Source organism: Talpa europaea (genome assembly GCF_964194135.1).
Source record: "Talpa europaea genome assembly, chromosome: 10".
NCBI lineage: Eukaryota > Metazoa > Chordata > Mammalia > Eulipotyphla > Talpidae > Talpa > Talpa europaea.
The window spans coordinates 65579738-65602145 of record NC_140077.1 but is presented as its reverse complement, the minus strand read 5'-3'; the positions used below and the strand labels follow the sequence as shown (position 1 = coordinate 65602145).

General features: G+C 42.2%; 1 protein-coding gene across 1 annotated transcript in view; it reads left to right on the top strand.

The window, feature by feature from the left end:
• CLTCL1 (clathrin heavy chain like 1) overlaps positions 1-22408 on the top strand; it is a gene marked incomplete at both ends in the record, with an annotated part of 148746 nt that overhangs the window by 100530 nt on the left and 25808 nt on the right. The window contains 6 exons of the mRNA XM_084245481.1: positions 489-652; positions 1725-1850; positions 2455-2597; positions 2953-3187; positions 4872-4994; positions 13818-13963. Coding sequence (XP_084101607.1) covers positions 489-652; positions 1725-1850; positions 2455-2597; positions 2953-3187; positions 4872-4994; positions 13818-13963 — 937 coding nt within the window. The remainder of the gene's footprint in view (positions 1-488; positions 653-1724; positions 1851-2454; positions 2598-2952; positions 3188-4871; positions 4995-13817; positions 13964-22408) is intronic.

The window sequence follows — 22408 nt, the reverse complement described above, 5'->3', positions numbered from 1 at the left end:
TGCTCTGTGACCACTTTGTAGTTCATTCTGTAGTGGCCTCCATGTGTGCTATCAGGTAGCAGATTCATTTTTTGAAGACTTCTGTCTGGAGCTGTTGCTTTTTTCTCTGTTCCTGGCATGTCTTTTTAGAGTAGCGGGCACATAGCCCTCTTAGGTTAACCTCAGACTGAATTATTCTTGAAGATGACCACTGGGTGTGGTGTGACTGGGCCCTCACATATACATATATGCATATAAATATACATATAGCCCACATTTTACATAAAAAAATCCCTGAGACGTCACCCGAATTTGATCATAATCTAGCTAGTTATTTGGGGGAGATACCAGAATAAACAAATACCACATATATGAAAAGTTCTGAGTGAGATACATGTACTTGGAGAATGGCCTTGTCATTGCAGGCAGGGCTCTCAAAGGCAGCTGGGTTCATGGAGAAGGCTACAGAATATTATGAGGGCACAAAATGGAACATTCGGTGTTTGTAGGTCTCTTCTACTTCCTGGGTTCAATTGTGAACTTCAGCCAAGATCCAGATGTGCACTTGAAGTACATTGAGGCTGCATGTAGGATCGGGCAGATTAAGGAGGTAGAGAGGCTATGTCGGGAGAGTAATTGCTACAACCCGGAGCGGGTGAAGAACTTCTTGAAGGTGAGTATGTCAAGCATTGCTCTTTCCTTGAAAACATCATCAGTCACACTGCCCAAGAGTTGGATAGCCGGGTATGTCTTGCCAGTGTTCCCTAGATCCCCAGTTGCAGAGCCCTTTATGGAGAGAACCTTATAGTCTAAAGTTCTTGGAGGAACCCACTGGTTATTGCACAATCCATTTGTGGAAAGAAGCTTGATGTTTTACTGTTATTTATCTGATGTGTATGTGGAGGGAATTTGTTTATTCCGCAACATCCCAACTGTGTCCTGTTACTTAGGCTAGGTAAGACTGCAGAAACAGATAAACCACTCAGTGCTTGTGGCATAAAAAGCAAGTTCCTGGTGGAAATGGAGGTTAGTGGAGTTGCTTTCTTTCTCACCATGTTTCAAGGACCAGACTGATGACTCTTTTACCCTGAACATTACCTTTCTGGCCATCTAGATGCAGGAAGCGTACGGAAGAGCTGGCATGGGAGGTTTGCATGGGTATTGCTTGAAAGTGGCACTGGATATTTTAGTTCCCACTCCACTGGAAGAAAGTAGATTACATGGGCACATCTATAACTGCAAGGTATTAGGAAGTCTGAAAAATGTTCTCTAGGTGTGGTAGAAGGGGAGGCTACTGGTATGAAAAGCTAACCTGTTTGGGGACAGTCCCACTCTGATAGGTGTGATGTACCTTGGAGTAAGGCATGGGGTAAGGCACCGGGTAAGGTACCCCTTACCAGCAGGCATTCCTGAGAGCAGCCACTCTCTACTCTGAGTCAGAGATTTATGCATAATGAACTGCTTCTTAACCCCAAAAAAAATGTTTGGTTTTGGACCAATTTGGAATGTTTTTGCCAAATTTAGCTGAGGTTTTTTTTTTTCCTTAGCCAAATACCATCATCTTTTTTCCACTTGTTTACCAAGACAAAAACTGCTTTCCCAAAAGCAAACATCTTAAAACAACAGATGTCTAGGACTAAGTCTCTTCCTCAGTCTCCTGTGGGAATGTTCTGCAGCTAAAACAGTTCTGCCACCCCTATGAGGAAGCCATCACTGCCTGACTTGTTCTGCACTTTCTGACACAGGAGGCCAAGCTCACAGACCAGCTTCCCCTCATCATCATGTGTGATAGGTTTGACTTTGTCCATGACCTTGTTCTGTATTTATACCGCAAAAACCTGCAGAAATACATCGAGATCTACGTTCAGAAGGTACTGCTGGTTCCTAGATGATATCCGACTGCCTTTGTGCTGTGGTTGGTGGTGATAGTCTACATCTGCATGACTGCTTCTAACCCCTGAACATGTCTAAGATGGTTATTTGAAGGGTGATGTCTTAGTCAGCTTGGGCTAGCATAACAGAATATATCACAGACCAGAGGGCTTATGTGACACATTTATATTTCATGGTTTTAGAAATTCAAAGGTCAAGATCAAGGTGCTAACCCTGCCACTTGGGTTATTTTCTTTTGAGACCTCCCTCTTTGGCTTGCAGATGTCCACCATCTCACTGTGTCCACATATGGCCTTTTCCCTGTGCATGTTTGCCCTTGGTGTCTCTTCCTCTTTTGAGGACATCTGTCCTATCAGATTAGGGCCCCAGCATTATGATCTCATTTACCCATAATTGTTTCCTTCAAGACCCCATCTTCAAATACAGTCACATTGGTAATTAGAGTGTCAGCATGTGAATCTGAGGGGCACATTACTTCATCCATCACAGGAGCCCTGTCAGAGTGTCATACTTCCAGGCCTTAGAGGGCTGTAGCAATGATGTGTATATTCAGTACTGAAATCACCACCCTGACCATTCTAGGTTAATCCTAGCCGGATCCCAGCTGTTGTTGGAGGACTGCTTGATGTGGATTGTTCTGAGGAAGTAATTAAAAACTTGATCATGGATGTGAAAGGACAGTTCTCTACTGATGAGCTAGTGGCTGAAGTAGAAAAAAGAAACAGGTAAGGTATCTTAGTGTGGTGTCGTCCTTGCTCCTGTGGTTTGTTACTTTTCTAATTGATTCTCCAAGATCCCTTTGCTGTCAGCCTCCCAGTCTCAACACTGGTGGTCTCCATGGCTGGTTTTTCATATAACAAATCTTAGATTTCGTAGTGAGTTATTTGTTCTTGGCACCGAAGACCTTGGGGGAAAACTTACAGAATGAAATCAGTTTGGAAATCAAGTCTGTCTTGGTCCCTAGAACAACCTGAAGTTAATGGAATGAGAGAGGTTGTTTTTAGGTTTTTTTTTCCTTATTAAAGTCTGGGGGGCCCCCAGAGGTTTGCACCTTTTATAGTGTTCTTCCTTCCTTCAAAGGCTAAAGCTGCTGCTCCCATGGCTGGAGTCCCGTAGTCATGATGGCTGTGAAGAGCCTGCCACTCACAATGCACTTGCTAAGATCTACATTGACAGCAACAGCAAACCCGAGCACTTCTTGAGAGAGAATGCCCATTACGACAGCCACGTGGTTGGCCACTACTGTGAGAAACGGGACCCGCATCTGGCCTGTGTGGCCTATGAGAGGGGGCAATGTGACCTTGAGCTCATCAAGGTGGGAAGCAGATACTTTAACTGCCCAGGTTGTTATTCTGGCCTCCTATGACATGGTTTCAGATGCATGCTCTTTGGGAACTGATGAGGGCTTCCTCTGAACCCCTTCAATGGTGGGTTGGCAGGTGCTTTTCTGTAAATGTGGCTTTCTTTGAATTCTGACATCTTGTTTCTCACCTTTCTTACCTGTTTCCTTGCTTTATTACGTAGGCCTGGCCTGGCCAGCTTGAACTAACCTGGCAGTCTGCTATTTATAGTCCTCAGTGTTGCATGGTGTCCTGAGGGCAAAAGTGGATCCATTAATGTTATCTGGGAGCTCTTCTGAGTATTTGACAACATGGTAGAAACCCAGCAACTAAGGTGTTTCAAGGACTCTTTTAGGGCGTCAAGTGTACAAAGCCAGAATTCAAGAGCAATTCAGCAGTTTCTCATCCTCTAGCTTTGGACCCTGACCACAGATATAATAAGCTGGATGGACATAGCCCCTCATCTGACAGCCTCTGGGGCAGTTTGTATGAATCTTGGATTTTAGTTAGTTTGCTGCCTTGGGCTAAATTTACCACCTTTTTATTAAAGAGTAGTTTAGTGACCTTTTGATGATCTGTGTACCTACCTGTCCTACAAAGAAGTGTGGCCTTTTAGTAAGAGTTCAGATTGAAAAGCAATGGTTGTTAAGGTGTGCTGTGTTAGGAGAGATATGGTAAGATTTCAGGAAAGGCTACTGTGCTTAGTGCCAGGCCTACCTGCCTCTGGCCTCCTGAGCAGTCTGCATGGTGTCACTTTAGTCTTGTTCCTGTCATCTGCTCAAATCTGATTCCTACCAGGCCCTAGAAAATGCTCTGAAATTGGGGTGTTTCAGTGGACAATTGATATTTTGAAGATGTAACCATTCAGGAGAGCATTCTGTCAGTGTGGGCCATTCTGTCAGTGTGGGCATATTTTAAAGTTTATAGACCTTGAAATGTTGCAGCATAATCTGTTTTATACAAAGCCCTGGGCTAATATGTTAACACTTTAGAGACAGTTTAGAGCTAGCTACATGTGAGTATTTAAATTAACTAAAATTAAAAATTCAGTTATTCCTTTATTGCACCACATTCTAAGTACTCTGTTTTTGCATAGAACAGTATAACTCTAGGACATTTCATCATCTCAGAGATTCTGCTGGACTGCATTTAAAGATTATTTATTTATTTATTTATACAAGCACTGGGTACAGTTAGAAGCATGGGAGGGTGAGAGAATTCACCAGAGCCAGAGTGGGGAACAGAACAGGCAGATGGACTTAAATACACTGCTGAGGGGAGCAGTGGGCGCCGCAGGAGAGGTCCGCCGCGCCATGTGGAACGCTTGTCGACAGCTGGGATCGAACCGGCACTGCAGAGGCTGCGGGCAGCTTCGCAGCCCAGCGCTCAACAGCTGGACCACCAGGGGAGGCCCTGGACTGCATTTATAGCAACAGTTAGGTGGACTTGGTAGTCACATCCCCTTTACGTTGTTGTAAACTGAGACATGTGCCTCTGAGATAATTTGTCTTTCTGCAAGGTGTATTGTCAACCCTTTGGGGTGCTGTTCATCCCTTATTCAAGCACCGTGCTGTCCTGGGACACTGTCCACTAAACAAGTGTCAGAGGAAACGTCCTTTTGTTGGCTGCTTGTGTAACACAATACTGTGCTCATTTCAGGTTTGCAATGAGAATTCTCTGTTCAAAAGTGAGGCCCGCTACCTGGTGCATAGGAAGGATCCAGTGCTCTGGGCTTATGTGCTTGAGGAGACCAGCCCATTCAGGAGACAGCTGATTGATCAGGTGAGGCACGGAAACAGGTATGTATATGTGCACCTGAACCCACATTTTGCCTCCAATCATCTTGTGACTCAAGTGACTGAATTGCCACATCTAAAACTTCCTGAGATGTGTGCTTAGATAGTAATGTGAACATTTGCAACTCTCTCATCCCTCCCAAAGCAGCTTCCCTGAAAATGGTCTTCATTTCCCAGGGTGAGCTAACTTGGAGCTATTTTTTGATTAAGGCCACAGAAATGACCCTGATATCTAAAGCAGGGATGTTCAGCACTGGTAAAAGAAATATCTGATGACTACACGTTGAATCCTTGATTTTTTTTTTCTAGCTCAGCTGTCATGGCCAGAAATGAGTGAACTAAAGTTTGTTTCAATTAGGCCTCCCTTTGTTGAGGAACTCCTTGTGCTCCTGTGACTTTTCAGCACCTCCTTAGAGCTGGGGAACAATGCTGGGGCCGGGGTTCTTTTTAGGTACAGCCTGGCAGGCAGGTGTTGGCCTTGGCCACTTGCAGACATCCTGCAGACTCAGACATTAGCAGATAGTGCCTTTACTACCCTCAGCACTGTGTCCTCAGCTGTTGGTTGCACTGTTGAATGGTGGGTTAAGACCACTGACAGAACTTGATCCTGTTGTGATCAATTAAAGTGCCCCCTTTCCTTTGCCAATGTACAGGGCATATTTGTTTCAGCTCCCTGGTTGGATTTCACTTTTATCTCAGTTACTGAGTTTGAACTTGTTGTCTGTCCACTATTCCACATCCCGCTGCCATTATTATTTTTTTATTTTAGAACAGTTTTTTTTTCCCTTGAATATAAATTTATTTTATTTTTTTAATTAATAAATTTTATTTTTATATTCCCCATACAATTGCAATCCTCCCATTCTGACCCCAATCCCTCCCCTCCCGCCCCCCACCCCCCAAAAAGTGTCTCTGGTTCATAGTTTTTGTTGATTTTGATTTTCACTTTCTTATAGTTATTCATTTTCCTGGTCCCTTATTTAAGTTTTCTAGATCCCTGCTATGAGTGAGACCATCCGGTATTTTTCTTTTTCTTTTTGGCTTATTTCACTGAGCATGATCCCTTCCAGCGTCATCCATGTTGCTGCAAATTGCATGTGTTTATCTTTTTTGAATGCTGAGTAATATTCCATGGTATATATGTACCACATCTTCTTGATCCAGTCATCTATTTTTGGGCATTTGGGCTGTTTCTAAAGCTTAGCTATTGTAAACAGTGCTGCTCTAAACATAGGGGTGCAGGTGTTCTTTGGAATTGATGTTTCTGTGTTCTTTGGGTAAATACCTAGGAATGGAATTGCTGGATCCTGTGGAAGCTCTATGTTTAGTAGGTCCAGAAATCTCCACACAGCTCTCCATAGTGGTTGGACCAGTTTGCACTCCCACCAACAGTGCAGAAGAGTTCCTTTTTCTCCACAACCTCGCCAACATTTGTTGTTGCTATTTTTTTTAATATGTGCCATTCTCACTGGTGTAAGATGGTATCTCATGGTAGTTTTGATTTGCATTTCCCTGATTGCAAGTGATGTTGAACATTTTTTCATATACCTGTTGGCCATTCGCATTTCCTCTTCAGAGAAGTTTCTTTTTAGTTCCTCTGTCCATTTTTTGACTGGATTATTTTCTTTGTTGTTGTTGAGTCTCATCAGCTCTTTGCAGATTTTTGTGATCAGTCCTTTATCATTAGTGTTGTGTGCAAAAATTTTCTCCCAGTTGGTGGGGTTTCTCTTTGTTTTTGTTATTGTCTCTTTTGCTGTGCAGAAGCTCTTTAATTTGATGTAGTCCCAGCTGTTGATCTTTGCCTTCACTATCACTGCTTTGGGTGATGTGTCTGTAAAGATGTCTTTGATATGCAAATCACGTAGTGTTTCGCCTATATTTCCTTCTATGTATTTTATGGTTTCAGGTCTTATGTCTAGTTCTTTAATCCATTTTGAGTTGATTTTTGTATATGGTGTGAGGTAGTGGTCAAGCTTCATTCTTTTGCATGTAGCCACCCAGTTTTCCCAGCACCGTTTATTGAACAAACTTTCTTTGCTCCAATGCATAGTCTTTGCTCCTTTGTCAAAGATTAGTTGACCATAAATCTGTGGGTTTATTTCTGGATTTTCTATTCGATTCCATTGGTCTGTATGTCTGTTCTTGTTCCAATACCATGCAGTTTTGATGATTATGGCTTTGTAGTAGAGTTTGAAGTCTGGGAGTGTGATGCCTCCATTCCCTTCTTTTTTTTTCAGGAGAGCTTTGGCTATTCGGGGTTTTTTGTGATTCCATATGAATTTCATCAATAATTGTTCTATTTCTTTGAAGAATGACATTGAAATTTTGATTGGAATAGCATTGAATCTGTATATTGCTTTTGGTAGGATGGCCATTTTAATAATGTTTATTCTCCCAATCCATGAGCAGGGGATGTCTTTCCATTTCTTTGTGTCTTCTTCTATTTCTTTTAACAGTGTTTTATAGTTTTCTTTGTATAGGTCCTTTACCTCTTTTGTTAGATTTATTCCCAAATATTTGATTTTTTTTTTGTTTCAATAATAAAAGGGATGGTTTTTTTGATTTCTTCTTCAGATTTATTGTTTGTATATAGGAAGGCTACTGACTTTTGCGTGTTGATTTTGTATCCTGCCACTTTACTGAACTGATTGATGAGTTGAATTAGTTTTTCTGTGGAGTTTTTGGGGTTCTCTATGTATATTATCATATCATCTGCAAAGAGTGATAGTTTGACTTCTTCTTTTCCTATTTGGATTCCTTGGATGTCTTTCTCTTGTCTTATTGCTCTGGCTAGGACTTCCAGTATTATATTGAAAAGCAGTGGTGAAAGTGGACATCCTTGTCTTGTTCCAGATCTTAATGGAAATGCTTTCAGCTTTTCACCATTGAGAATGATACTGGCTGTTGGCTTGTCATATATGGCCTTTATGATGTTGAGGTACGTTCCTTGTATCCCAAGAATTTCAAGGGCTTTTATCATGAATGGGTGTTGCACTTTGTCTAAAGCTTTCTCAGCATCTATTGATATTATCATATGGTTTTTATATTTCTTTTTGTTGATGTGTTGGATAACGTTGATTGATTTTCAGATGTTAAACCATCCTTGTGTCCCTGGAATGAATCCTACTTGGTCGTGGTGAATTACCTTATGGATACACTGTTGGATTCTGATAGCTAAAATTTTATTGAGGATTTTTGCATCAGTGTTCATTAGGGAGATTGGCCTATAGTTTTCTTTTTTTGTGTTGTCCTTGTTCGGTTTTGGTATTAGTGTAATGTTGGCTTCATAGAACGTGTTAGGTATTATACCTTCCTTCTCAATTTTTTGGAAGAGTTTGTGAAGGATAGGTACCAATTCGTCTCTGAATGTTTGGTAGAATTCATTTGTAAATCCATCAGGTCCTGGACTTTTGTTTTTGGGGAGGTTTTTGATTACCATTTCAATTTCGCTAATTGTAATTGGTCTGTTTAGGTGTTCTATTTCTTCTTTATCTAGCTTTGGGTGATTGTAGAGTTGTAGGAATTTGTCCATCTCCTCTAGATTGTTAAACTTGTTTCCATATAACTGTTCATAGTAGTTATTAATAATTCTTTTGATTTCTGCTGTGTCCGTTGTGATTTCTCCTCTTTCATTTATTATCCTATTTATTTGTGCTTTCTCCCTTTTTGCCCTTGTGAGCCTGGCAAGGGGTTTATCAATTTTATTTATTTTTTCGAAGAACCAGCTCTTGGTTTCATTGATCTTTTGGATTGTTTTTTTAGTTTCGATTTCATTTATTTCTGCTTTGGTTTTTATTATTTCTTTTCTTCTACTGGTTTTGGGGCTTTTTTGTTGTTCTTTTTCTAGATCTTTGAGTTTCGAGATTAGGTTGTTTCTTTGAGTTCTTTCTTGTTTCTTGATGTGAGCATCTATTGCTATATATTTTCCTCTTATTACTGCTTTTGCTGCATCCCATACATTTAGGATATTGGTGTCCTCCTTGTCATTCAATTCAAAGAATTTTTTAATTTCTTCTTTTATCTCCTCGTTAGTCCAGTGGACTTCCAGTAGTGTGGGTTTCAATCTCCACGAGGTAGGAGAATACCTTGCCTTCTCTTTATGGTTTATTTCTAGTTTGATGCCTTCATGGTCAGAAAAGATGGTTGGTATGATTTCAATCTTGGTGTATCTGTTGATGTTTGTCTTGTGCCCCAGTATATGATCGATCCTAGAGAATGATCCGTGTGCGCTTGAGAAAAATGTATACTCAGATTTTTTTGGGTTTAGTGTTCTATATATGTCTGTTAAGCCTAAGCACTCTAGATCCTTATTTAGAGCTTTAGTGTCTTTACTTATTTTTTGTCTTGTTGATCTATCCATTGTTGATAGTGGTGTGTTGAAGTCTCCCACTACGTATGTGTTTTCTCTGATGTCTGTTTTCAGAGATGCCAATAGTTGTCTGATATATTTTGGTGTTCCTTCGTTTGGTGAATATATGTTAATGAGTGTTATTTCTTCTTGAAGTATTATCCCCTTGATCATAATGTAATGACCACTGGGGTCTCTTTTTATCTTTTTAAGTTTGAAATCTGTTTTATCTGATATGAGTATAGCTGTTCCTGCCTTCTTTTTTGGTCCATTTGCTTGTAGAATTGTTTTCCATCCTTTAACTTTGAGTCTATTTTTATCTTTTGCAGCTAAATGTGTTTCCTGGAGACAGCAAAAGGTTGGGTTTTGTTTCTTAATCCAGCCTGCAACTCTGTGTCTTTTTATTGGAGAGTTTAGTCCATTTACATTTAGAGTTAGTATTGATATGTTAGCATCTGTATTTGCCATTGTGTTTGTCTTTCCTTTGATTTTATTTATTTATTCTTTTAATAACTTTCTTTGGCCTTCTTTTGTTGTTATTCGTCCCTCTGAGGTTCTGGCTTTAGGACTCCTTGTAGTATTTTTTGGAGTGGGGGTTTAGTCGCAATGAAATTCCGGAGTTTCTGTTTGTCTGGGAAGGTCCATATTCTTTCTTCAAAGAGGAAGGAGAGCTTTGCGGGATAGAGCATTCTTGGTTGGCATCTGTTTTCTTGGAGTCTGTTGACTATGTCCCTCCACTCTCTCCTTGCCCGTAGTGTTTCTTCAGAGAAGTCTGATGTCAGTCTGATTGGTTTCCCTTTGAATGTTATCTGTTTCTTCCCTCTTGTTAGTTTCATTATTTTTTCTTTGTCTTGGATTCTTGGGAGCTTTACTATTATGTGTCTTGCTGTATTTTTCCTTTCGTCATGGAAGTTTGGTGTTCTTCTTGCTTCTTGTATATCAATTTTCAGATCCTTCTTAGCGTTTGGGAAGTTCTCTTCAATTATATCCATGAATATTTTCTCTGTTCCTACATCTCTCTCCTCTCCTTCTGGGATTCCTATAACTCTTATATTTCCTTTCCTCATGGAGTCAGATAGTTCCCGAAGTCTTTCTTCGGTCTTTTTCTTTCGTACTTCTCCTTCCTTTTCTGTTTTAGTTCTTTTTATTTCTGTGTCTTCAAGAGTACTTATTCGTTCTTCCATTTCATCTATTCTGCTTTCACTGCTTTTCCCAGAGTTCTTTAGCGTCTCCATTAATTCTTTGATCTCCTGCATTTCTTTCACTTCCCTCTTTAGGGACTCAATTTCATTCTTCTGGTCATTAATTATTTTCCCCTTATCATTGTTTTCCTTTATGACTTCTGTCAGTTTTTTAATCACAGCAATTTTAAATTCTCTATCTGGAAGGCTCAGAAGTTCTTCCAAGTTACTGTCGTTGCAATCTGGTAGATGGTTTTCTTTTTGTGGTGTGCTATTTTGCTGAGGAGTTGCTGGGTTGCATGTTGTTTTTCTACTCCCTACTGCCTGTTTTCTAATTTGCCGTATTCCTTGTGACACTGTGTTGCTGGTACTGGCCGGCATCTTGGGCGACCTTCCCAGCTCACCACTGGCTCCTCTGGGGAACTTCTGCTGGGTTCACAAGTCTCCAGCAAAGACAGGTCCCTGCTCTGTCTCCTCGGTGAGCCTTCTGCTGGGTTCACACAGTCTCCAGCAAGAAGGGTCCCTGCTGCAAAATGCCAGAGCCGGGGACGCGCTCCCCTGCACGCCCGGTCTGCCCCAGCGGTGGGTGCTGCTCCCCTCTGGGCTGGAACTGCAGGCTAGAAGGTGCCCGGTGTGGGCAAGCCTCCCAGCTTAACCTCTGTCTCCTCGGTGAGCCTTCTGCTGGGTTCACACAGTCTCCAGCAAGAAGGGTCCCTGCTGCAAAATGGCGATGCGGGAACGAGCTCCCCTGCACGCCCGGTCTGCCCCAGCGGTGGGTGCTGCTCCCCTCTGGGCTGGAACTGCAGGCTTGAAGGTGCCCAGCATGGGCAAGCCTCCCAGCTTACCTCTGTCTCCTTCTAGAACAGTTTTAGATGTGTAAATGCCCCATTTACTCTGAACCTTTGTCAGATCAGTTTTTGGCTTACCCATCTCTCAGATTTATGCCCAACCTGATAAAGACATTGAAAAGGGCCGGAGACAGAGTCCATTTGGATTCCACTGGGTAGCCCCCTCCGAGTTTACAGATAATACATTTGTTCAGATGTGGTCCAATGTCTGGCGCTTCTTGTAGGTCACATCACATTGGCTCTGGGGAGGAGCAGCTTTCACACTGTGGTGAACTAAACTGGCGAGTGCCTCTTGGTCTCCCTGTGTCTGTGTGGAGCTGTTAGTCCCGTCATTATGTCTGCTGTGACTGAATGTTCACAGCTACCTCCTGGGCATTGTTCTCCTGCGGTGCCCTTCTAATTAGAGGGAGTGCATGAGGGCAGTGGCAGACTGTTCTTAAGTCTGGAGTAGACACTCATTATGGAAAGTTTACTTAGAGGAAGCAGTTTCCTGAGGTAACCTTAGTACATCCTGTGTCAACTCAAATAGAGGGTGGAAATTTACTTTTATCTTTAAAACAACTAGTGTGCATTTAAAATGTTCTAAGTTTCAGAAATTGACAACTAGATGTCATGATGCCAGAAAACATTCCTGGATAGGTGAATCATGCTCTGACCATCTTTGCTTCCTCCTGTTTTGCTTGTCTTCAGTGATAGCCTCTTCAACTCCTCTGTGTGCCTGTTGGGATTATAAACTTCATAAGTAGAGCTTTTGCATTTTATGGTGCTGTTGAGTATACAGTGGCCACTTGAAAGTTCATGGCCAAATCAGCTATGTCAGACCACTTCAGACTTGTGTGTTCTTTCTTTTTAATTCTCTGCTATTGCCCACCTCTGATGCATACCAGAAACTTGGGGGAAAATGATAGATCCTGAAGTCACTGAAGGCTCATGGACATAGGCTCATGCAAAGAGAACAGTGCTAGTGTCCAGCCTATTGTTATTTTTTTTTTTTAAGATTTGTTTATTCTTATATAAGAACCGGAGTACAGGCCAGAGGCGCAGGAGGGTGAGAGGATTCACCAGAGACAGAGTGGGGAACAAAACAGGCAGACTGACGAAATTCACTGCTGAAGGGAGCAGCGGATGAGACAGGAGAGGTCTGCTCACCATGTGGGATTCTCGCTGGCTGGCCAGGATCGAACCCGTGCTGCAGAAGCTGCAGACAGCTTCACAGTGCAGCACTCAACCGCCAGCACCACCAGGGAGGCCCTATTGTTATTTTTTTTAAAGATTTATTTATTTATACAAGAACTGGGGTACAGACCAGATGTGCAGGAGGGTGAGAGGATTCACCAGAGACAGAGCGGGGAGCAGAACAGGCAGACTGACGAAATACACTGCTGAGGGGAGCAGCAGGCAAGACAGGAGAGGTCTACTGTGCTGTGTGGGTTTCTCCCCGGCCAGCTAGGATCGAACCCGCACTGCAGAGGCTGCGGACAGCTTCACAGTGTGGCACTCAACCGACTGTGCCATCAGGGAGGGCCCAGCCTTTTGTTGTTTGGAAAGCATACTCTTTGGAAAAATATCTTTCCACCATATTTGTAAGTTTTCTTGTAGGTGAGATGCCCATAAATGGATGAACAGCCTGTGGCTAGTGTTTTGTTGGTCTTTCCGTTGGAGCATGGCTCTGATAATTCCAGGACTCAGGGTACATTTCACCCACAGAAGTGAGCTGGGCCACAGCAGTGGCCGTGCTCTTAGCTAGCCACTAGAGGCCCTTGTTGTGTCTTCACTAGAGAAGTGCTTTGAATAATGGACTTAAAAAACAATGATGAAAGGAAACATGTTGAAAAAAATCCTACTACATTTTAGTGCACTGTGTTATTGGCTTGGGAGTAAATTTAGACAGTGTGGTCATTGGGGCAGAGATTAGAGTCTGTAGTTCTTTTGATGTGAGAGAAAAAAAATAATTGTCAAAATATAGCAAATGACTGCAATTGACACCTTTGACCATCTTTGCTTTTCTACTTTGAAAAATTTCCCATTTTCTCTGTGAATATTTCAAACTGTCTTGAAGGTTTCCTTCCCTTCAGTTTAGCTTCAGAGATACAGTCTTGAGGGCCCCCCTGGTGGCACAGAGGGTTAAGCTGCAGCCTTACAAAGCTAGCTGCACCATTGAAGCACAGGTTCGATCCCCGGGCAGGGAGGAGACCCACATAGCACAGCAGACCTCTCCTGACTTGCCCCACTGCTCCCCTCAGCAGTATTTCAGTCAATATGACTATTTTATTCCCCATTCTGTCTTTGGTGAATCCTCTCACCCCCCTACACCTCCGGCCTGTGCCCCAGCTCTTGTATGCATAAAATAAATAAATCTTTTAAAAAAAAAATACAGTCTTGAATTGACTTATTTTCCTAACCAAATTCTTTCAAATAATTTTTAAAACCAGGTTGTACAAACGGCATTGCCAGAAACACAGGATCCGGAAGAGATTTCAGTCACTGTCAAAGCCTTCATGACAGCTGATCTACCAAACGAGCTGATTGAGCTGCTAGAGAAGATTATTCTGGAGAACTATGTCTTCAGTGAGCACAGGTGAGGATGTGAGGGTTAGCTGCCAACTCAGTCAAATTAGGCACCTGTTTGACATCTACTTTCTGTTACAGTCTTGTCTCATCACACCTGAGCAGCCTTGGTATTGGCTGCCCCCCATTTTTATAGCTTAACTTCTCACGGCTTTCTGCCACTGACTTACTTAAATTCTACCTTTCTTTTAAGCCCAACATAAATGCTACCTTTTCCAGAAAGTCATCCTTCCTCTTAGTGATTTGCCCACTTTGTTTTTCCTTAACCACAATGCTCAGGAAAAAAAGGAGCTAGTATTAGACCCTCATATGTTGTTGAAATCATGGTGAAAAAACTAGGAAACCTATAGCAAGAGAACTCAATGTAAGTAAACATCAAGGCACACTTGGCTTGAGGTATAATGTGAAAGCTTGATGAGGAGGAGCTAGGAGCATAAAGATCCCTGCAGTGCCTGGAGGCTGCATTGGCAGTTTCCTCCCCCACTGTCTCAATGTGAGCAGCCCTGCAGGGACTGAAGCAGAAAGGCTTACCCAGCCTGGTGGGAGGAAGGCCCATGACATACCAGGCCAGCAAGCCGGCTTAGTTGCGGCTGAGGCACACACTGCCGTAGCCCACCGCCTGTGGGCAACCCTCCCTTGACCCAGCACATGCAAGCTGCCACTGTGGTGACAAGTGTTTCACTGCCCACTACCCCCAGTGTAAGTGGCCCCACTAGGGCCTCCACCAGCCAGCACCAGAATTTGCTGCCTATCCTCATGGCTCCTGGTTCAGCGCCATGGGGAGCAGTGTTGGGCCCTGCTCAGGCAGCTCCAGCACTGTGACTCCCTGGAGCCATAGGCAGAGAGGCCTCCTAGTACCAGGCTGACATCATGATTTCCTGGTAACAGCGCCCTCTATAATCACTGGGACCTCTATCCTAGCACTATTGCAGGGACCCCTGAATTGTTAAACCTGGCCCTGCTGAGGGGAATCCAGCAGGGTTCCCTCTGACCCCACTGAGGCTGGCTGTCGCCCATGAGCCTTCCCTGACCTCACTGAAGGTTGGGTCTAGGCAGGGTCTGGGCATTCTGTTTTAAATCTCACACCAGGATCATAAATGGATCAGTCAGGTTTGAGCTCCCCGGCTATCATTCAAACCTTGAGCATTACACAGATTGAAAATGGGAACAAGTTGGGCCTCCCCGGTGGCGCAGCGGTTGAGCGCTGGGTTGCGAAGCTGCCCGCAGCCTCTGCAGCGCCGGTTCGATTCCCGGCTGCTCTCCGGCCACCAGAGGAGGGTCCCACATGGTGCGCAGACCTCTCCTGCCGCCCGCTGCTCCCCTCAGCAGTGTACTTCGGTCCTTCTGCCTGCTCTGCTCCCCACTCTGGCTCTGGTGAATTCTCTCACCCTCCCGCGCTTCTGACTGTACCCAGTGCATGTATAAACGAAACAAACGAACAAACAAATAAATAAATAAAACATGCCTCTATAAAAAAGAAAAAAAATAAAAATTAAAAAAAAAAAAAAAAAAAAAAAAGAAAATGGGAACAAGTTAATTGGTGAGTAACCAGCACCAATCAAAAAGTTAGGATTGAAAAACAGTTCAGTCAGACTTGTAAGGTGGGGACCCTGAAGAGGATATAAGGCAGTGCAGGAGCCAGCTTCATTCATTCAGCAGACAGACTCTGAAAAAGGATTCAGCAGACAGGCTCCAAAGAAGAAGTATTCAGCAGAAGGCCACTGAAGAAGGGGCCTCCCTGGTGGCTCAAGGTACTAAGTCTCAACACTATAAAGCTATTGCCAGCTGCTGTAGCATGAGTTCAGTCCCCAGCCAGGGAGCTAACCCACATGGCACAGCAGACCTCTCCTATCTCGCCCACTGCTCCCCTCTGCAATGTATTTCAGTAGATCCACCTCTTCTGCTCCCCACTCTATCTCTGGTGAACCCTGTCACACCCATACGTCTGGCTTATACCCCCAGTTCTTGTATGCATAAATAAATAAAAATCTTAAAAAAAAAAAAAAAAGGCCTCTGAAGAAGAAACATCAAGCAAACGACCTCTGTGGGATTCAGCAGCCCTTCACAGGACTTTATAGACTCCCTCACAGATGTCCAGACTTCTGCAGGCCTCCAGACCTCTGTAGACCTTCGCAGAATCCTGGTCCCTGTACTTACCTCTTGTCTTGCCTCTTGCTCTACCTGGAAACAGAACCATTGGCCTCAGTGGTGTCCCAAAGAGCTGTTGGCTATTGAATAGGGCCAGTGGCTTGCAAAGAGCTGTAAGTGATATTTCTGATACTGCCGCTTGGTGACCTGTGCTGACCAGCACTGCTAAGCAGTACAGACTGGCACTGGTGACTGGTCACTCTGTTTGTGGTCACCTTTAAGAACTGTCTACTGTTTCTGATCAACCTCCTGTACTGTTGAGCCAGGTACTGTCCAGTCTAGTGCCCAGTGCTGTCTAACCCAACCTTCAGACTGCTGCTGTGAGCTGATGCGGTATCGCCTCAGCAGTCCCTCCTGTGAGTACCTCCAGATGCCATCGTGACTTGGACCCTGGTGTGCTGCTGACTGCTGTGCCAGCAGCTCTAGGGTCTTGTTGATGGGACAGGTAGATGAGTGGCCTTTGTTTGGGACTACTGGATACTACAGACACTATCTTGGGTGAGACAGCTGGCCACTTGTGGCCTTAGAAACTCTTCCTGTTTTTCCAATCTCTTGTTTGTTAAAAAATAAACTCCATTGTTATACTCTGAGCCTGAATGGTCTTGCAATTGTGAGTACTCAGGTGAGAACACACAAACAGTGACCTGTTCCCCATGGTGTCATTGTTCTCTGGTGCTCTTTTAGTACTGTTTTAGAGGATAGGAAGAGCATTATAGGCAGAAGCAATAGCATATGCAAACACCTTGGAGGTAACAGTTTCAACACACTGAGTACTCATCCAGTAGTTACCTGCACTTAAAAATTCATTGTCAGGGCCTCCCTGGTGGCGCAGCGGTTGAGCGCTGGGTTGCAAAGCTGCCCGCAGCCTCTGCAGCACCGGTTCGATCCCCGGCTGCTCCCCGGCCACCGGAGGAGGGTCCCACATGGCGTGCAGACCTCTCCTGCCGCCCGCTGCTCCCCTCAGCAGTGTACTTCAGTCCTTCCGCCTGCTCTGCTCCCCGCTCTGGCTCTGGTGAATTCTCTCACCCTCCCGCACTTCTGACTGTACCCAGTGCATGTATAAACAAAACAAACAAACAAATAAATAAAAACATGCCTCTAAAAAAAATTCATTGTCAGAAACACTGATAATGACAGATAGTATATTAAAATTATAAATTCTTTTATAAATTGTTACATTTATTTTGTAGTCCAGATATGTTTTTGAGATCTGTGGTATTGTGGGAAACAGTGTGTGTATGTGTTATTTTTAAACTTGAAAATACTATATGGTAAATAATAGAATGTGAAGTTATAATTTAATGAAATCGTAAGCCATCACTAATTGCTGGTCCTTAATGTGACTAGAATATTCTGTCTTGCTGTCTGGCCAGCCTCCTTTGATGGATAATAGCTTGTAGGTACTTCCCACAAAGGGACACCTAAAGGTGGTTCTTACTCTGTCCTGATAATTCTGATAAACTGTTGTTTTTCAAACATGCAAGGGACCTTCAAGGTTTTGTTCTTTCTGGAACTACCTGCTTCATCAAACATAGTTTCATATGCAGGTGGAAAAAGTCTGGGTGGTAGTGTGGTAGACCAGGCAGCTAGATAATTGGATATACCTTATCATTGGAAAAACTTAAAATATTCAAATGATTTCTTGAAGTGATTTAATGAGCTAGCAAGTAAATAAAGATGTACAGGTTGAAAGGACGTCTAATCAGAGCGTCAGAGCAGAGAATGAGAGATAGTCTATGGAGGAAGAATGACCAAATTCTAGTTATCAAATTCAGGAAGTCCAGCAAATCCCAAGAAGGATTAATATTTAAAACCACCCTTACACATATTATAGCAAAACTGCAAAACATCAAGAAAAATTTTTTAAAAAGCCAGAGAAAGGGCCTCCCTGGTGGCACAGGTGGTTGAGCGCAGGTGATTGAGCACAGCGCTGTGAAGCTGTCCGCAGCCTCTGCAGCGCTGATTGGATCCCAGACGGCCATGGAGCAACCCACAACGCATAGCAGAGCTCTCCTGTCTCGCCCGCTGCTCCCCTCAGCAGTGTATTTCAGTCAGTCTGCCTGTTCTGTTCCCCACTCTGTCTCCAGTGAATCCTCTCACCCTCCCGCACATCTGGCCTGTACCCTGGTTCTTGTATAAATAAATAAATCTTTAAAAAAAGAAGCCATAGAGAAAATAAACTACCTTCAAAGAATGTGAATTCGACTGACAGTAAACTACTCACGTCTCAGTGAAAGCCATAGGATAATAGGGTAATTAAATGATGCAAAGGTTTCAAATTACATTAACATAAGATTAGTGGGAAGTTGAAAATTAAAAAAATGAAAAAAATAGGAAAATGCCTGGGCGAAGTCATTTTTCTCCTTTTATTTTCAACTTTTCATTAACCTTATGTTAATTTTTAAAATTGGATTAGTTTTATCATCTCTCACCAGATAAAGCATCTTTTTTTTCTTTTGAAGATTTATTTATTTATACATACAAGAACTGGAGTACAGGCCACAGGTGTGGGGGTGGTGAAGAATTCACCAGAGAGAGAGTGGGGAGCAGAACAGGCCGATTGACTGAAATACACTGCTGAGGGGAGCAGGGACGAATCAGGAGAGGTCTGGTGCGCCATGTGGGTCACTTTCCTGGCCAGGGATCGAACTCATGCTGCAGTGGCTGCGGATAGCTTCATAGGTTGCGTTTTAACCCGTTGCACCACCAGGGAGGCCCAACCTTATGTTAATATCGAATATATGTCATGTAATCTACACACACACACACACAGATATATATTATAAAAGAGACTTTAAGATAAAAATCATTATTGAAGTAGAAGACTGAACATAATGATAATGATGAAGTTTTCAGTTCACCAGGAAGATAATTCTGAAATTGTAAATACACCTAATAATATAACCTCAAAATATAGAAAACAAAAATTGATGAAACCGCAAGGAGACACAGGCAAATTCACCATATTGGCTGGCTTTAATATACCCCTCCAAGTAATTGATAGACCAACTAAATTGTAAAAATCCATTAAGTATATTAAAAAGTATATATAAATATAATAGTAAATCTTTTTTTAAATACATAAGAACAAATACAACTGTTGACAGTTATTGTGCTTTTTGTAAACTTGCTGGAAAGATTGGTATTATTCAGTAAGCAAACATTAAAGAAAAAAATCAGAAGACATAAACAAAAAGTTAACTTCTACAACCTACCCATTTACACATAATCAATAGTAATCCATTGTATAGTTATGGAAATTGACAAGATTTAAATTTTTAAATCAAAAAGAGAAAAGCCTCAAGAATAGTCAAGATGTTCCTAAAACAAATAATAAATTATCTAAGAGGTGGGAGTGGGTGTTTGTATGGCAAGTTACTTACTCTAATTAGAATTATTATAAAACTAAAATACACGGACCTTGCCAAGGAATAGAGAAATGAACCATTATAATAAAGAGCCCTAAAATACACCAACACATATGTTAAACATTTATGACAAAGCTGGCTATACAGATGGTTTATAGACTTTCATTAAGTAATATTGGAACAGTTGGTTAACCATATGGAAAAAAATTGAAATTAGACATCCTATACTATATAAAGATTTAGTCGATGACAAAACTATACTAGAGTTTATGTTTAGAAAAATATATTTATGGCCTAATGGCCTATTAAGTCAGTGACAAAAACGTACAAGCCTTTTGTGAAAAACTGATAAATAGGATTGTGTTAAACTATATTAAAAAAGGGAGATAACATTTGCAACTTATATAACCAGCAAATGAATAGTATGACTAGAGAAAATTTGAACAACCCATAGAAAACTCAGCAAAGCACTTAAGCAATCCTTCAGAAAGAGAAAAACAGCTGGTGTGTTTAAAGCTGGTATTCAGCCTCATCAGCCATTCCTTTCCTCCTGCAGAACAGCAGGATTTGCCTCTCCTAATCAATGTTGATGAGGATGTGGAACAAGTAGGCTTCTTAGAGACCCTGCTGGGAATGCTCATTACACTTGAAAAACAGTGTATGCTGGAAGATGCTGTTTCCACTCTTGATATGAAACCCAAAGAAGCTCAGCTCACTTGTAGCAGGAGACATGTCCAGGAATACTCATAGCAGCATGATTTTCCAGTAGCAGAGGTCTGAGAGCAATGTCGATGAATAGATTGTGGTACCATCCTAAGTATCATGTCGCAATGTAAAAGAATATAGCAGCATGGATGAATCTTAGAACCTAAATCCTCATACTTTTTCTTTTTAATTATTATACAGTAAAAAAAAAAATTGGGGGGGGATGAACAGCACCAGGAATTTTAACATATTCATGTTCTCATCACAATCAGAATACAAAACAGATTTGTGTCTATAAAAACTCCCTTGTGTGAGAGCTACCTTGAGTAGTTACAATTCCCCAAACCTGCGACCCTGGCATCCACCCATCTGTTCTCCATTCATCGCTTAATTTTGCTTTTTCAAAAATAAAGGGAATCACAGAACATAAAAACTTTTTTTTCAAAGATTTATTTATGCATACGAGAGCTGGGGTACAGGTCAGAGGTACGGGTGGGGGGGGGGTTGAGAGAATTCACCAGAGACAGAGTGGGGAACAGAACAGACAGATTGACTGAAGTACATTGCTGGGAGAGCAGCGGGCGAGTCTGGCGAGGTCTGCTGCGCCATGTGGGTAGCTTCCTGGCTGGGGATCGAACTCGTGCTGCAGTGGCTGTTGATAGCTTGATAGTGCTGTCTTTTTGTATATATTTTTTACATGGTCATAGTCCCCATATAATACCCACCCCCCTTGTTTTGTTCCTACTCCCTTCCCTCCCACTCTGGTAGAGTGTCTCTGGTTTATAGTTGCTTGTCGATTTTGATTTTTACTTTATTATAATTAGTCTTTTTCCTGGTCTCTTATTTAGGTTTTCTAAATTGCTGCTATGAGTGAGACCATCAGTATTTATCTTTTCCTTTCTGGCTTATTTCGCTGAGCATTATCCCTTCCAGCTCATTCCATGCTGCTGCAAATTGCATGAGTTTATCTTTTTTGATTGCTGAGTAATATTCCATTGTGTATATGTACCACATCTTCTTGATCCAGTCATCTGTTTTGGGGCATTTGGGTTGTTACCATAGCTTGCCTATTGTAAATAGTGATAACGCTATCTTTAACCCCTGTGCCACCAGGGAGACCCCAGAATATATAATCTTTTGAGATTGACAACTTTCTTTGAATATAATGCCTTTGAGATTCATTTAAGTTGCTCTGTACATCAGTGGTTTGTTTCTTTTTATTCTGAATAGTGTTTCATTATAAGAAGTACCACAGTTTGGGCCTCCCCAGTGGCGCAGCGGTTGAACGCTGGGTTGCAAAGCTGCCCACAGCCTCTGCAGTGCCAGTTCGATCCCCAGCTGCTCCCCGGCCACCGGAGGAGGGGCCCACATGGCGCACAGACCTCTCCTGCCGCCTGCTGCTCCCCTCAGCAGTGTACTTCGGTCCTTCTGCCTGCTCTGCTCCCTGCTCTGGGTCTGGTGAATTCTCTCACCCTCCTGCGCTTCTGATTGTACCCAGTGCTTGTATAAATAAATCTTTAAAAAAAAAAAAGAAGAAGTACCACAGTTTATCCATTCACTCATTGAAGGACCTTTAGGGTGATTATGATCATGATACAGCTGCTATAAACATTTGTGTCCAAATTTTTGTTTGAACATACCCAACAGTCACTAAGTCATATGGTATTTGTATGTTGAACTGTTTAAAAACTGCCAAGTTGTTGTTTTCCAGAGTGACTTTATCATTTTGTATTCCCACCAACAATGTGGGAGAATAAAAGTTCACCACATATTTACTCAGCACTTGGTTATTTTTTAATTTTAGACATCCTAATAAGCAAATAGTGGTATGTCACTATGGTTTTAATTTACATTTTCCTAACAGTTAATGATGCTAAATAACTTTTCTTGTGCTTGTTTGCCATCTGTATGTCCTCTTTGCTAATGTCTCTTCTTCACGTCTTTTGCCTGTTTTTTATAAATAGGTTATTCATTCTTTTACTGGTGAATTTTAAGTGTTCTTTATGCATCCTAGATACAAGTTCTTTGCTGGATATGTGCTTTGTGACTTTTTTCACCTAATATGTAACTTCTTTTTAATTCACCTAACAGTATCATTCACAGAGCAAAAGTTTTCATTTTCGTCAAGTTCAGTTCTTAAGCTGTTGTGCAATGTATTTTGGTGTTAAGTCTCAAACTTTGTGCCTGATCCCTGGTCACAAACACTCCTATGTTTTGTAAAAATTTTATAGTTT